We start from the raw sequence: 15,571 nt of genomic DNA on the forward strand, positions 1-15,571 counted from the left end.
AAGCCAGATTGTGATTTTTAAAGTAATGAACCTCAAAACACCTAGTATTATTATCAACACAATGTGTAAAATTCTAATAAAACATAGGTATAGTCTTATAGAAACTTAGTCCTATAGTACTGAGCGATATTTACAAGCAAACATGATCCAAACAGCACAAGCAGATTCAGGGTAAGTAAACACGCGCACACGAACTGCCAGGCGCACCTGGTCTCCACGGCAACAGATGATTTCTTCACAGAAAGGAGACCTTAGAAGAGAGAAAATGGATTCAATTAAGAAATGAATTTAGGTTTTACTTTATTTCCAAGAAAGCCGGGTATTGAAAATGATTTTTAAAAATCCTGTCTCTGTTATCAAGGACTCTGCAACTGTGGTAAAACTATTCAAATTATAAACTATTTCCTCATAGCCAATTAAGTTTTTAAAATTACACTAGACAAGATCAGTGATCCTTGACAGAAAAACGACCCTGAGCTCTCCAGAGCTACACTCTGGCCCTAACGAATCAGAGTCTGAGGCAAGAGGACAGGTCACTACATAAGCTCCCTGTGTGACTCTGAAGTCATTCCTAAATTAGTGCCAAGTGTTCACTGAAATTATGTTAAAAACACCAAGACATCATAAATTCCACCTTACCGAAGACACGTGGCAAACGCCCGCCTCGCATTTCTATATACAAAGTGTATTGGGAACCCTTTAAATGTGTGGCCATCAGGCACAGCCCTTCTGATAGCATCCTGAAACTCTTCATTGCCCGCAGATATGCTTGTCGTACGCTCAAATTCATAAGACGCCAGAGCTGGTGACAAGAGATAAGAAAGCTGGTCTTCCCAGACAGTAGTGAGGCCAAGGTCCTACAGCAATTGAAATGGAAAAAGCAAAATACAATATTTAAAGAAACTAATTATAATGTTGATTATTTTAATGTATGCCAAGAAAAGATTTTTAAAATCTGTCATAATTTTCTTAACTTCCTATTAATTATTATAAGGATACAAAGAAGTAAAAATCCTAAAAGGAAAAACAGGTATCAGGTTTTACTTCTTAGAGAAATAACAAAAGGCAGCCAATGCAATGATGTTAGTGAAGGCTGCAAATGTTGAACTACCTTAATATCCACAAGGAAAGACCATAAGGACTTGTCCTACTGAGGAAGACAACATGTCAAGGAATTCTGAGGTCAAATTTTATTTAACTTTAAAGACTTTCACAGGATTGAATCTGCTTAACCTGATTGCTCCCACTATCAACTGAACTGTAGTTGGGGAGAAATGTCAACAAATTGCACATATAATTAAACTCATATATTTACTGAGCATTTATTCTGTAAAAGACACCAAAAAGCAGAAGCTACAGGCCCTCTGGGAGCTTAAGACATGCTGAAGGCAATTATAATTTCACTATAACATCAAATGAACCATTGCTACCTTGACATGTAATTTTTTTAATGCTACAAACTAAAAATTCTAAATATTTTGATTATTATAACAGATCTAACCTCATATTCTGTTATAACTGGTTTCAAGTAGGGATCACTTATCTTCTTCCTGTGACTCTTACCTGTGGGCTTATAGACACCATTAACTTAGCAAGCAACCATCTATGGCATCCAACTCAGCTTTGCTCTTTTTTCTAAACAAGTAGTTCTTATAATGTATTAAAATGTCAGTTTCACAACCTAGATGTCTGTCAGCAGATGAATGGATAAGAAAGCTGTGGTACATATACACAATGGAGTATTACTCAGCCGTTAAAAAGAATACATTTGAATCAGTTCTGATGAGATGGATGAAACTGGAGCCGATTATACAGAGTGAAGTAAGCCAGAAAGAAAAACACCAATGCAGTATACTAACACATATATATGGAATTTAGAAAGATGGCAATGATGACCCTGTATGCAAGACAGCAAAAAAGACGCAGATGTGTATAGTGGACTTTTGGACTCAGAGGGAGAGGGAGAGGGTGGGATGATTTGGGAGAATGGCATTGAAACATGTATACTATCATGCAAGAATCGAATCGCCAGTCTATGTCCAATGCAGGACACAGCATGCTTAGGGCTGGTGCACGGGGATGACCCAGAGAGATATTATGGGGAGGGAGGTGGGAGGGGGGTTCATGTTTGGGAACGCATGTACACCCGTGGTGGATTCATGTCAATGTATGGCAAAACCAATACAGTATTGTAAAGTAAAATAAAGTAAAAATAAAATAAAATAAAAATTATAAAAAATAAAATGTCAGTTTCATTTTCAAACAGGAGCTAAGAAAGTAAAAGGCAATACAAGCAATGGAGGTAGGAGATGGAGCCCCGGCCCAGTTACTGCTGGAAACACACTACAAGTGCCATATTCAATACTTCCCAAAACACACTCCTCAACACCCTGAGAAGTTGGCAAGTAGGTAAGAAGATTTCAGAGGCTAAAGCTAAGAGGAACTGGGAGCCCAGAGAACACAGCTGATAACTCAAGAGTGTCGCTGATGGTCTCAAGGAACATGAGAATCAGGGCTCACCCAAGGAGGGGAGTATTAGGGAATCCCAAAAGGTGAATTAGAAATCAACCTTCTCTGGAAGTTCTGGACTCTAGTCTTTGGTTGACTGTATGCGTGGCAAGCAACTTTTACCACTCCAAGGCTGCTTTTTCACTCTCTTAATGATTTCTTCTGATGAAAGTAAGTTATTAACATACACTAATCTTTTCCATTATGATCAGTGCTTTTCTGTTTCCTTTAAGGCCCTTCACGAAATCTAAATGGCTACTAAGAAGCTTGATCTTGTTAGTAATCAGGGAAATGTAAATCAAAGCCACCATGAGGCTATAATCTTATATCTACCTAGTTTAACGTAACAGAAAAACAAAACAACTAAACAAACCTGGAAAACAAATGAAAATGAAAAAATGTAACCCAATATTGTCAATGGGGAATGATTTAAATAAGTACAAAGAGAAAATCCAAACAGTAGTATTCACAAAAGTCTGAACAAGTCCACAGTTCTTCATTCCTATAAGAACAAGGATATAATAATTTCTGTAAGTACTGGTGAATTCAGAAAGTTTTCAATGTCAGAGTTTTACTCTTCTGACTTTTGAAACTACAACCTTCATAAAGGAAGGGACTGAATTTGTTTTATTTAGGGCTAGAATAGTGATTGAAATTATTTTATATGCCAAAAATATATATATCTTTTAAATACATAAACATGAGAAAAATGCAGGAAAGCACAAACCTCAGAGTTAATTACCTTCCTGTGTTCCGACACGAGCAGCCTGAGCTGCATTTCTATCTCATTGCTTGTCACAGAAGCGTCGATTGTGGACGCACACAGCGGAGGGAAGGGAGGAAGGGATGTGGTGGCCCCTGGAGCACACACGGATTTAACTGCTTCCTCACTCATGGGTTTCCACTTGGACTCATCATTCAGATCAAACACACAGCTTTCCACTGAGTCAGAGGGCTGACAGTTTCCCAGGAACGTCTGATGATTGAAAACACAACCAATTGTTCGATACGGGTACAATGGTTTGGGCTGTTCAGCAGCTGGAGGCTCATCAGGGTTGATAGGTTTGTGGAGGTACCTAAAAAAGGTTAATCATAGTTTTATATAGCAAGAACTCAGAAATTAAGATGACAGCAGCTTACTGAGGAAAAAAATTACTCTAACACTTAAGGTCATAACTACGTCCCAAGACTAGAATTTAATATTTGTTTCTCCTTGTATTTCCACAATTTGATTATACCACATAGACTGGCACATCTTATGATAGAGAAACCAATTTTATTCCTTCAACATAAGAATATATTCCATGCATAGCATTAAGATCACAAACATTATCCAGGTAACAAAATAATTTAGCCACACATTTTTAGGCACAGCTAACTAAAATGATTATCAACCAGGGAAAGAGAAAATCCAGGAAAATGAGAAAAGGGTTCAGGGTTGTGCCTTCAAGAACTCCCACATCTGAGACAAAATGAAGGAAAACAGAGAACAGCCAGAGAGAATTACAAAAGCTGAAACACAGTGCTATGAGAGAAGCTAAGGAAGAGAATGTTCCAGGAAGGAGGGAACATTTCAGTCTATCAAAATTTGATGACACCAAGAAAATGCAAACTGGATTTACCAACAAGGAGTTGGTAACCACATCAAATTTTCAAAAGAAATGATTTACAACTTGAATTTATTTTTAGGCTTAGAAGCAGTCATCAGAAAACATATGCCTGGACTTCCTTCGCAGTCCAGTGGTTAAGACTCCATGCTTCCACTGCAGGAGGTGTGGGTCCAATCCCTGGTCTGGCTACTAAGATCCCATATGCCGCATGGTACTCCCCCCACCCAAAAAAAAAGCCAAAACTATATGCCAATTATACAAAATTAAAAGTAAGCATAATTTATCTTTTATTAGTATCATGTTGGTAAAGAATATTTCAGGTATACACATTTTCTTAGCTTGAACGTTCATAGCTATCTTGAGGTAATTTCTTTAACATATCCCAAATTATCAATATGTGCCTTCTGATACCATCAATAAAACAGAACCTACAGTTGACAACATTTACACTTTCATGCTAATATCCGTGGCTGACAAACCTGTGTCCTGTTAAACTGTCCCAAAAAGTGACAGTCCCATCAGTGCCACACGTCATGACCCATGCGTGGGGCACTCCCTTGGCCTTGGTCCCGACACAGACAAAAGCTTCCAGCCCGTACCCGAGCAGGAGGCTGCACAGAAGGTTGGCATGATCTTCACAGTCTCCCTGCCAATGAAAGGAGTAACAGGAAGTACTTACTCTCTCACATGGTTTCCACATTAAATATTTAAATACAAAATTGCAATTAAAAAGTATGAACTAAAGTTTTACTTTTAATCATTTAGTCCAGTGTTAAGCTAAAACAATGAGGGGGGGAAAAGAATGTGCATTTTAGAAGCACCTGTTTTACAAAGTCAGTGCCTACAAAACTGACAGTCTTAACATACACTTCAAGATTCTATAGTTTACAAAGAACTCACACAACATAGAAGCAGTAAGTTTTTTGAAGATTTTTTTTTTATGTTGACTGTTCTTAAAGTCTTTATTAAGTCTGTTACAATGCTGTTTCTGTTTAATGTTTTCATTTTTTTGGCCTCAAGGCATGTAGGATTTTAGTTTCAGAGACCAAACCCTCATCCCCTTAACCACCAGGGAAGTCCCCCCAAAAGCACTAAGAATTTAAAGATAAATAGCTAAAGGGCAAGAACACACAAGATGACAGATCATATAGGAGGAAATTCCAATAAATGGGAAAACACTCAAACTTAAAACAATGATTTAAAAAATATCTACACTTTATCATTTTAAGGAAATACACAAAAAAATGACTGGATAAAAAAAACAACAATGCCTGTCATTAGGGCAGGTTTTATAGAGCTTCCCTTTTTCTTGTGTAAACTCTCTTTGATAATGTTAGATTACTTTCACAATTTAAAAAAAGAATTACAAAAACTACAAAAATAATAGAAAATGTCCATTTTCTGTGAAAAACCTTGTTCAAATATTACACAGTAAGGCTATAATTATATGAAGATGTGTACTTAAGTGTAGGACTACAGGTAACATACAAAAGCAAAATAACTACTGATTTCAGAGTTAGAATGAGGGACGCGCTCTCGGCCCCCAAATTCTGCACTGGTAGCTCTACACTGCTGTCTTTCAGTTAACAATAATAAAACAAACAACATATGATAAATGTTAAACTGACTTTTGAAAACTATTAATACCCAACCTTTTAGACCTAGTCAGTCATTTCTGTACAATGAGATTCTGTATCAGGAAAAAATCTCAAAAGAAAAAAATAACAATACAACCAAAGATACTCAATGCAAACATTCATTCATAGCGATATCAAAAATTTGGAAGCAAGCCTAACTTAGCCAAAAGAAACAGTTCTTATGATGGCAAAACCATTAGGGAGATTTCATGTATCAGCTAATAAAAATCTCATTCAGACATTCAAAGCTGGAGATCATAGTGTCTGAGCAACACATGGGAAAATGTTCACAGCATAAAGCTAATTTATAAAGCAGGGCACACAATTCTATTTATATCAATATGGGAAAAATATATACTCAGAAGAAAACATAAAAATATAAAAATAGATGAAAAATAGAATTATAGGTGAAATTTCACCTTCACTATTATAAAACTAATGTTTTTCTAAGAAAAATATTTTTAGTAATTTTCAAAGTTCAAGATGTGCTTTCTCCTCAAATGAACTCAAGAAAATAGTGTATCAAAAGGGGTGATTATTTGTTTTACAAAAGAATTATTTGGGGAATCATTTTAAATATGTACAATATATTCCTACTATATTTGAAATTTTTAAGTTTAAATCTATACATACAACTTTTGGGAATTACAACTTGGAAATAAATAATTTTTTCAATAAATAAGGTTTAACTGTTTTCAATTATCTTAAGATAAAATCCTTCCAATTGACAATCAATTTCTAATCTAAGTGGTTTTTCCCATTCTGTAAGCTCTGCCTGTGAATATCAATATGTACTACTTATAGAACTTCAGACTAAAAATTATTTCAAAGTAATAATACATTAAAGAAATTTTTTTTCATTCTGTTTCAAAAAGAGTTGGAATGCTAAAGAATCTAATTTTTATAATACTATCAACAATTTTAGAACACAGGAAATTAGAAAATACCCCAATATATACTTTTTTCCTAAGTTAATTATTTTACAAATATACCATCAACTCACAGTAACTACAAGGTACTGGTTTTTAGTTCTAGTATGTATGTAGGATACCTTGTTTCTACAGAGAAAGGCCAGCAGAGTGCACCACTGCTCCTGTTTACCTCCTCCTCCGATAACAGGGGCTCGTTCATAACCAAGGACATTGACAAATCTTGCTGCTTGCCTTGGAGTGTCCAAAAGCCTTCCAGCTCGAAGTGGTTTGACATAAGAACAGACTGGTCGGTTAATCCCATTTTCATCCTGGAGGGGAAGGGAAAACATTATCTGTAGTGACAGTTAATCATTGCCAATCTTAACACTTTGTCTCAGAACACATCAGAGAGAAAATAATCCCGGACACCACTTGAGCACTTGCTTACCCTGCATCCAGCACTAAGCTACTGAGTGTTGTACATACAATTTTTGTCTTAATTCTCATAACTTCTCTTCAAAGCCTACAACATTAAGAACTTAAATCATCATATGACCTGGCAACCCCACCCCTGGATATATGTCCAAACCAACTGAAGTCAGTGTCTCAAAGACACAGCTTACACACCAATCCCATCACTGAAGCATCACTCACGACCGCCAAGGCATGGAAACACCTAAGTGGACATCAAAGGATGAGCAAATAAAGAAGGCATGGGGTGTTATTCAGCTCTTCCATGGGTCACTTCTCTGGCCCACTTTCCCCTCCCTCCCTGTCCTCTCTGGTCCAACGGGGCAGTGAATGACTACACTCCAGACTACACAAACAAGAGGGAGCCAGTTATCCTTGGGCTGGTTTCTCTTTGCCCTTGTCCCAATATCGCTGCTCCCTTCAATGTATAAGGCTGTCAGGAAGTCAAAAGACATTCCCACATTTCCATCACCAACCAACTATGCCCTCCATTCCCAAGCTCCTCATCTAGAAAGTGAACCACCTTTAGCCTGTCCTAAAAGCTAGGGAGTATAGGGAAAAGCTACATAAATGCACAGGATCTGAGCCACAGTACTCACAACACTACACTCATATGCTTTCATAGCACCTACACAAGACTGAATACATAGAAAAATATCTGAATGGTTCCTCAGAAGTTATAAAAGGATCTGATTATTTATGTTGGTTTACTAATTAGAGAAAACGGGCTTAGGACACAGACAAAATAGAGGCAGAGATACATAACTGAAATGCTATAGTTAAATATGATTGGTCATCAGCTTAGAGATCTTGGCTGAACAGACTTATTACATGTCATACTCTCTGTCTTAAAAAATACCCTAACAAAAAAATACATGCCTACACTTCCAATTCTGCACCTGAAAGCTGAATTTACATGTAAACTGCAAAGTGTTCTACTACTTATCTAGTACAAAGTATCAATGAAGGACACACTCCATGTTAAACAAAATGAGTTTTCATCTAGTTTAAATTAAACATATTAAAAAATGGTTTAGAAAAACAATAACTGAAAATAAAAAGCAAAATAAAACAAAGATTGTGATATATCACTCACCTACTTACTACTGTCAGATTATTACAAAATCAACATTTTATTTTACAAATAAATTTTCACTTATCTGGAATAAATACATTTTACAAATTAAAGTTAATTGAAATTGATGTCTACAACCAGTAAATCTCAAATATGGCTGTGAAACTTTTCTCATACAATTTACAAACCTGTGCAAAAATCTTCACCAGTCGTGAATTGTGTGAGGGTCGAATCTGCAAATATTCTCTCCACCACTGCTTAGCATACACAAGAAATAACCGCTCTTTCTCTGCAGTTTTCTGACGTTCCAAAGCAAGCTTGAAATTTAAAAATATACTTATCAATTTATATTCATTCTCTTCAATAATGATCACAAAATATGGAACAAGTCTACATACCTCCTACTTCTTTAGCACTACTCAATCAGGACACCATCATCTCTCATCCCTAAGGGCCCCTAACTGGCCTCCCTGTTCTCACACTTCCTAGGACAATCCAGTCTCCATGCCAATCGTGCTCAATCATGTCTGACTCTCTGTGACCCCATGGTCTCTGGCCTGCCAGGCTCCCCTGTCCATGGGATTCTCCAGGCAAGAATACTACAGTGAGCTGCCACTGCCTCCTCCAAGGTATCTTCCCGTCACAGGGATCGAACCCAAGCCCCCTGTGTATCCTGTGTAAAAGGCAGGTTCTTTACCAGTGAGACACCTGGGAAGTCCCCATACCAGTCAGAGCTACCTTTTTTGATCCCAGACAAAAATCTCTAAATAATGTTATACTATCATTCTCTCACTTACAACTAATAAATGATAATTTTCTCAAGAGAGAACACTTCCTAGGATTTATGAAAACACACAAAGAAGAGAAATTCAGGAGTATTTACCTGTGTGTTCACTACTTCTTGAGATAATGTTTGATGGAGCGGTGGGTACATCTCAAGTTTTATATTTAAAATTCCCACAGAAACTTTTGATTCTGTGCCTGTAAATGTAAATAAATGTAACTTCAGAAGTTTCAATACTCGGTAATATTTAGTCAATTAAAGCTTAACCAAAATAATTTAAGAATTTTGTGCTTTATCACTTAATGGAATAAAGACAATATTCAAAACTCACCTTTTACATTCATATTAAAAACGACCCAGCTCAAATTATTTTTATTTTGTTCAAAGACTTTTATCGAGTTATAAGATTACCTGTTTTCCTAGCTTCTCAATCAGATTTTAAGGGACTTTTTCAGACCTAAAGGATTTATGATTCTGGATTTTTATCTTCATTAAAAACAAAGTCAAAGTAACTGTTAAAGCCTCATTCTCAGAAAAGATTTATACATTTTGCCGCATATAGTAATTTCCATTTATCCCTTCCCATTTTTCACATTACATATGAGTACAAATTTTTAATCCACACCTGGACTTCAAGAATTAGAAAACAAATATACTTCACACCATAACTACTTAATATTTCTCTGATAAATCAGAAATTTCCAGGTCATTACTATGGTTATTGTTGTTAGGCTTATATTTAAAAACAAACAATGGGTATCTCTTTTGAAAATAAATCACCTATCATAAAGCTTTTCCCCTACTATTTACTTAAGGAAAAATGTATTCTGGGTCTAACCTATTGATATCTAATTTACTAAAGGTCTACTGTCCACCGGTCAAGCTCAACTCTGTAATCAAATTTCAATACCAAAATAATTCCATTATATGTAGTGGTTACAACAGTACAGCTTTTATTTTGTCTTTCATTCCACTAGCAAATATGTATTATCTATCAGGGAATCTGCAAGAACCCAGGGACACAGTGATGACAATATCCTGATCTCCAAGAGTACACTGACGACACCAGCACTGAGCAAATGAACACTTCTGGGAGCCCCTGTCCCACCTGTATAAGGTGAGAGGAACATCTACTGCACATTCCATAAGAACCTACCCTGGCAGGGCCAGGGTACAAGCTATCATGTATGGTGCATGCCTGCATGTTTGTGTAAAGAAATCTTAACTTTCTTTTTAGCAAATAAATTTGGAGAGGAAAAGCCCTTGAGATTTCTTCATGTATCTCCCAGAATTTTTTTTTCCCTTAAAACAAGGCCAGAGTGACAGAGAAGTTCAGTATTCACACTACTTAAGCCACTTCCTCAGACTCCGATACTGGAGTCCAACTATAATTCCAACAAATTCTTTCTACATGTTTCCCTCTTGGTTTACAAAGGCATTTTTAAAACGTAAAATGTACTTATAAACTGTGGCTATAAAAAGACAGTAGTACATGCGATCCCAAACATGAACCCCCCTCCCACCTCCCTCCCCACAACATCCCTCTGGGTCATCCCCGTGCACCAGCCCCAAGCATGCTGTATCCTGCATCGGACATAGACTGGCGATTCGATTCTTGCATGATAGTATACATGTTTCAATGCCATTCTCCCAAATCATCCCACCCTCTCCCTCTCCCTCTGAGTCCAAAAGCCACTATACACATCTGCGTCTTTTTTGCTGTCTTGCATACAGGGTCATCATTGCCATCTTTCTAAATTCCATATATATGTGTTAGTATACTGCATTGGTGTTTTTCTTTCTGGCTTACTTCACTCTGTATAATCGGCTCCAGTTTCATCCATCTCATCAGAACTGATTCCAATGAATTCTTTTTAACGGCTGAGTAATACTCCATTGTGTATATGTACCACAGCTTTCTTATCCATTCCTCTGCTGATAGACATCTAGGTTGTTTCCATGTCCTGGCTAGTATAAACAGTGCTGTGATGAACATTGGGGTACATGTGTCTCTTTCAATTCTGGTTTCCTCGGTGTGTATGCCCAGCAGTGGGTTTGCTGGGTCATATGGCAGTTCTATTTGCAATTTTTTAAGGAATCTCCACACTGTTTTCCATAGTGGTTGTACTAGTTTGCATTCCCACCAACAGTGTAGGAGGGTTCCCTTTTCTCCACACCCTCTCCAGCATTTATTGCTTGCAGATTTTTGTACACCCGTGGTGGATTCATGTCAATGTATGGCAAAACCAATACAGTATTGTAAAGTAAAATAAAGTAAAAATAAAAATTAAATAAATAAATAAATGTTAAAATAAAAAAAGGTAGCAGTGATATTAATCGTCATACCTACACCCATAAGTTCCACAGTAAGACTGGTCACTCCATTTTCTGAACCCAACACTGATCGCCATTCAAGAAAATAGGATGCAACTAAAGTGGTCTCAGCAAATATGTCTGTCTTGATTAGCACCATATGAATTGGGTCACTTATTGATAACATTGTGGTAGAGTCAGCCATTCTAGTTCCATCACCTAGCAACATAAACCAAAAACATTACACCACATGACATATCCAGTTAGGCCAACGTAAAAGAATATTTTCACTGAAAAGGATACTAATAATAAACATATAAAACCAAACAGAATAAGTCAGCAATGCCTCAAAAGCACACAACAGAGTGGGAATAAAAGTTTGGTCCCATTTCTGTTGCTAACTTTTCAGAAGACTCGTAGAACTGTGACAAGTTTATCTAGTTACTTAACGCATATTGGTGTTTTCTGACCTCTTAAGAGGTTAAGTCTATTCTTCAAAAGTACATAAATAAAGTATATGCTACCACTATAAAAATCCTTGAAATCTGTCAACATTATTCCCCAAAATATCTTCATCCCTAAATTAGCTCCAGGCGTTGATGGACCGGGAAGCCTGGTGTGCTGCAGTCCACGGGGTCGCAGAGAGTCAGATATGACTGAGCAACTGAACTGACCTGAACTTAAACCTCTAGGGGAAAAAAAAAAAAACTGTATTAACTACACAAAAGTGAAAGATTCAGCACCTTGGAGCTACCAATTTAAGCCAGTAACTGCCTTATTAAGGTAATACTTTTCACCGGGTAAAAAACAATAAAATTTTAGTAGTGCACTAGCCATTTCAGCAATCCAAAATTCTAAATGTATAACACTACAACTTTGTTAAGTTTACAAATATAAACATTTTGACATCCACAACTAAGATATGACACCTTTACAGGAAGAAACAATCTAAAATAATCATAGTAATTAAGTACCATAATTTTAAAGTCTTAAAAATGAGTTATAGATTAACATCTAAACTCTCACTTGCAAAAGTTACTAACGTCGTAAATCAAGTCATCTTTCAGAAATGAAGAGGATCCCCTCTCATTCTCCACCTAACAAACATTTAAATTTTTACTACTAAAGAATCAACCATTAAAAGTCAAAAGTAACCTTCAAGGAAAACTAGCCAAAAATAAAGCAAGCAGGTAGGTAGTAGTAATTTATGTAGGAAAAAAGCAGTAAGGGAAAAAACAAAACAAAAGACTGGGGAGATTCATCCATTATAAATCTCTTAAGCAAAAGTTGTTAAAGTTGTTCTGCAATAAGATCTAACAAAAATTTACAAAATTGAATGACAGTTTAAAATTATTGCTCCTTACCTAAATTTTCTCTGTGTACTTCAAGTAAAAAGCCATCATGAAAATCTGGTTCACAGGCACATGGAACAGGTTTAGAACGAAAACGTTGGTTTCGAAAATGTAAACATAAAGTAAAGGTCGAACAAGCTTGTCCGGGTAAAGGCTCAGGTTCTTGCAGATGTTCCAAGAAAGCTTTTCCACCCAAAACCTGAAGGTAAAGATACCTCCGTGTTGGATCAATATTAGCTGTAAAGTGTAGCAATACATATGAGGAAACTGCCAATCAACTTAAGCAATGTGATCAAGACAACAGGAAATAACTTGACAGGAATAAAACTAAAGACTTAAAAAAAGGAAGAGTAACAAATCTACTATATACCAGGCTCACTTATACCCAGGGAAGAAAAAATACATAATAGGATATCTTTTTCTGATTTATATTTTGGCTACTTTCTTCCATCTAGACAGGAGTTAGAGCCAAGGTTTAGAATATCTTTTTTTCTTTAGTTTCTTATACAACAAATAATTTCGGATAATTACCAACTCAGCAAGTACACTTATTAGATAATTACACTGCCATTAAAAAAGGCTGTACAATTTATAAAATATATTAATAAAACATGAAAAACAAATAGTCCTGCTTTTGCTTCCACTCAGCTATACATTAAATCTTTGATACACTTCATGCAAAATAGAATCTAAGTTTTTTGGATGATTTATCATAAAACATAAGCACCTCATTCTGGAAAAAAAATCAAAATGCTTTCTCTCAAATACAAAACACTACAGCACATCTATATGCAATACTATCCACAACTACATTAATGTTAAAAAGAAATAAACATACTTTTTTTTAATAACGTTGATTGTCTGTCAGTAAAACAAACAGGTTGTTTTGGAGAGGAAGGGAGTTCTTGATCAACATTATCCTAGAATGGCAGAAAAAAAATCATAACAAATTAGAAAACAAAAATTACAGTTAAGAAAATGCCAATAATGGGACTAAGAACTGAACTAAAAGTAGACAGGATAAAGCCCCCTCAAAATGCCCTAACTTTCCTAGCACAGTCAGAATAATGAAAAGTCTGCTGAAACAATAATGCAACTAATTAGTCATTCCTAAAGTCTAGCATGAAGGAATTCATGATCTTCAAGCCATGTCCACAGAATGCTAAAATAAATTTTTAACACTTTACAGAAGGTTAAACTTCCTCCAAACCTCATATGACATCTGGCTTGTGGTTCCACCAGGAACAGAACTGATTATAATAAGGAAGTGACATTCACACAGCAGAAGCTATTACTAGGCCAGTTTTTATAACAAATGAGTTTATAAACCTCAAAAACCAAAAAAGGACGCTGGACTAAAATACTTATTCTCTGGTGTATTATGAAGTCCATCCAATTTCCACATTATGTTAGCCAGGTATTGAGGTCACAGTCTCTCATTATTGCCTCACTTTCAAAAGACCTACTTACTAATTTGTGCAGAGAGGCATCACCTCACTACTGACCTATTTATATGAAAAGAGTTGAAAGTTCTTATGCAGACAGTTAATTCCTTAAAGAAACAATCTGTTCATCTTAGAGAACACAGCACCAAACAATGTGTTTACTTCAATAATAAGCTTTGTGTAGAAAGATTTCAGAGTATTAATTTAGAAAAAATACACTTGGAGTGAACTAATTTGACTAATATACACACTTAAAGTTTCAGACCTAGAGTATAAGAGAAAACTCTCACTGTAAAGGGAATAATTAGGTCCATAATTTCAGTTTCACTGATACATAATCCTACCCGCTCCACTCAAGGGTGAAGTAGCTCATTCCTGAGACACAAATATTACTAGACAAAATAGTCTTATTTAAAAAGTAGTTTCACTAAAGAGAGGGCCCAAATTGGACCCTAAGAGTGGTATTAAACATGAGAATGTACTTAAGACTCTCAAATGTCTTGCTCTAAAAGATTACTCACAGTAACAAAATTAAGTTCTTTCATCACATCATCAATGATTCCCCGGCGTTTAAGGGCTTTGATCAAATCTTCGGTTGATAGCTGTTGTTGATCAGGTGCCAATTCTTCCCGAATCGTCTCAGCAAGGATTTCTCTTATCCTGCCATGGACATCCATCTAGGTAGAAAACTCGCATTAGGACTTAAAACGTTATAGAGCAGTCAAAGATAGCCAACTAGCTAACATCTTTGCAAAATATTGACCACAAAATAATAATAATGAGAGAGTAGTTAAACTCAGGAAGGTTTCTCAAGTAACTGTGAGATTGTTACCGAAATTCACTGAGAATAAAGGTAAGGTTTTTTAAAGGAAAAAACTTCAAGGATAAATATTTTTAAAAATAAGCTCTAAGCTTATCTATTACATTTGCTAGCACTTCCCCACAAATAACACCCGACTGAAACCAGTCTTTTGAGACTAGAGCAGAGCAGTGGAGGAGCGACCAAAGGCCAAAAGTAAACTCTCTCAACCTTTTAGTTGTGGCCGAGGGTTAACGGAGTGACCCTTTACGCGTCTGGGGGAGGCGGTGGGGGTCAGGACCGCCGCGGGGCAGGGAGACGCTAACACTCGGCACGGGGCGGCGGCTGGAGCCCCGGCTGACCCCGAGGACCGACAGCCCCTCCGTGCCGCCTCCCATGAAGTGACGGCCTCCGGCCCCTCAGCCCTCTCCCCGCGGATCCGCGGTGCCCGCTGGCCCAGCCCCCGCCCGCCCGCCGCCTCACCTTGCTCAGCTGCTGGTGGATGAGCTGCTTCAGCTCGGACGCCTTTTCCGGCGGCAGCGACATGCTGGCCTCCCCCACGGGCGCGCCAGCGGCCGCAGCGTCTCCGCGGCGGAGCCAGAGCCCGCGACCGCTCACCTCGCGCGCTCCGGAGGCGGCCGCGTCAGGCCGGCGGGGGAACCGGGC

General features: G+C 37.2%; 1 protein-coding gene across 1 annotated transcript; it reads right to left on the reverse strand.

Moving 5' to 3' along the window:
• Window positions 1-60: 60 nt before the first annotated feature.
• CEP76 (centrosomal protein 76) lies at window positions 61-15,469 on the reverse strand. Its single transcript, XM_052660499.1, has 12 exons — window positions 15,389-15,469; window positions 14,628-14,783; window positions 13,500-13,581; window positions 12,674-12,898; window positions 11,343-11,528; window positions 9,096-9,193; window positions 8,401-8,529; window positions 6,807-6,995; window positions 4,598-4,764; window positions 3,251-3,584; window positions 640-857; window positions 61-250 (listed from the first exon to the last, which is right to left on the reverse strand). The coding sequence occupies exons 1-12, from the start codon at window positions 15,449-15,451 to the stop codon at window positions 112-114; spliced, it is 1,986 nt and encodes a 661-aa protein (XP_052516459.1). The 5' UTR covers window positions 15,452-15,469; the 3' UTR covers window positions 61-111.
• Window positions 15,470-15,571: the final 102 nt, after the last annotated feature.

The sequence above is a fragment of the Budorcas taxicolor genome, chromosome 22 (assembly GCF_023091745.1).
Source record: "Budorcas taxicolor isolate Tak-1 chromosome 22, Takin1.1, whole genome shotgun sequence".
Lineage (NCBI taxonomy): Eukaryota > Metazoa > Chordata > Mammalia > Artiodactyla > Bovidae > Budorcas > Budorcas taxicolor.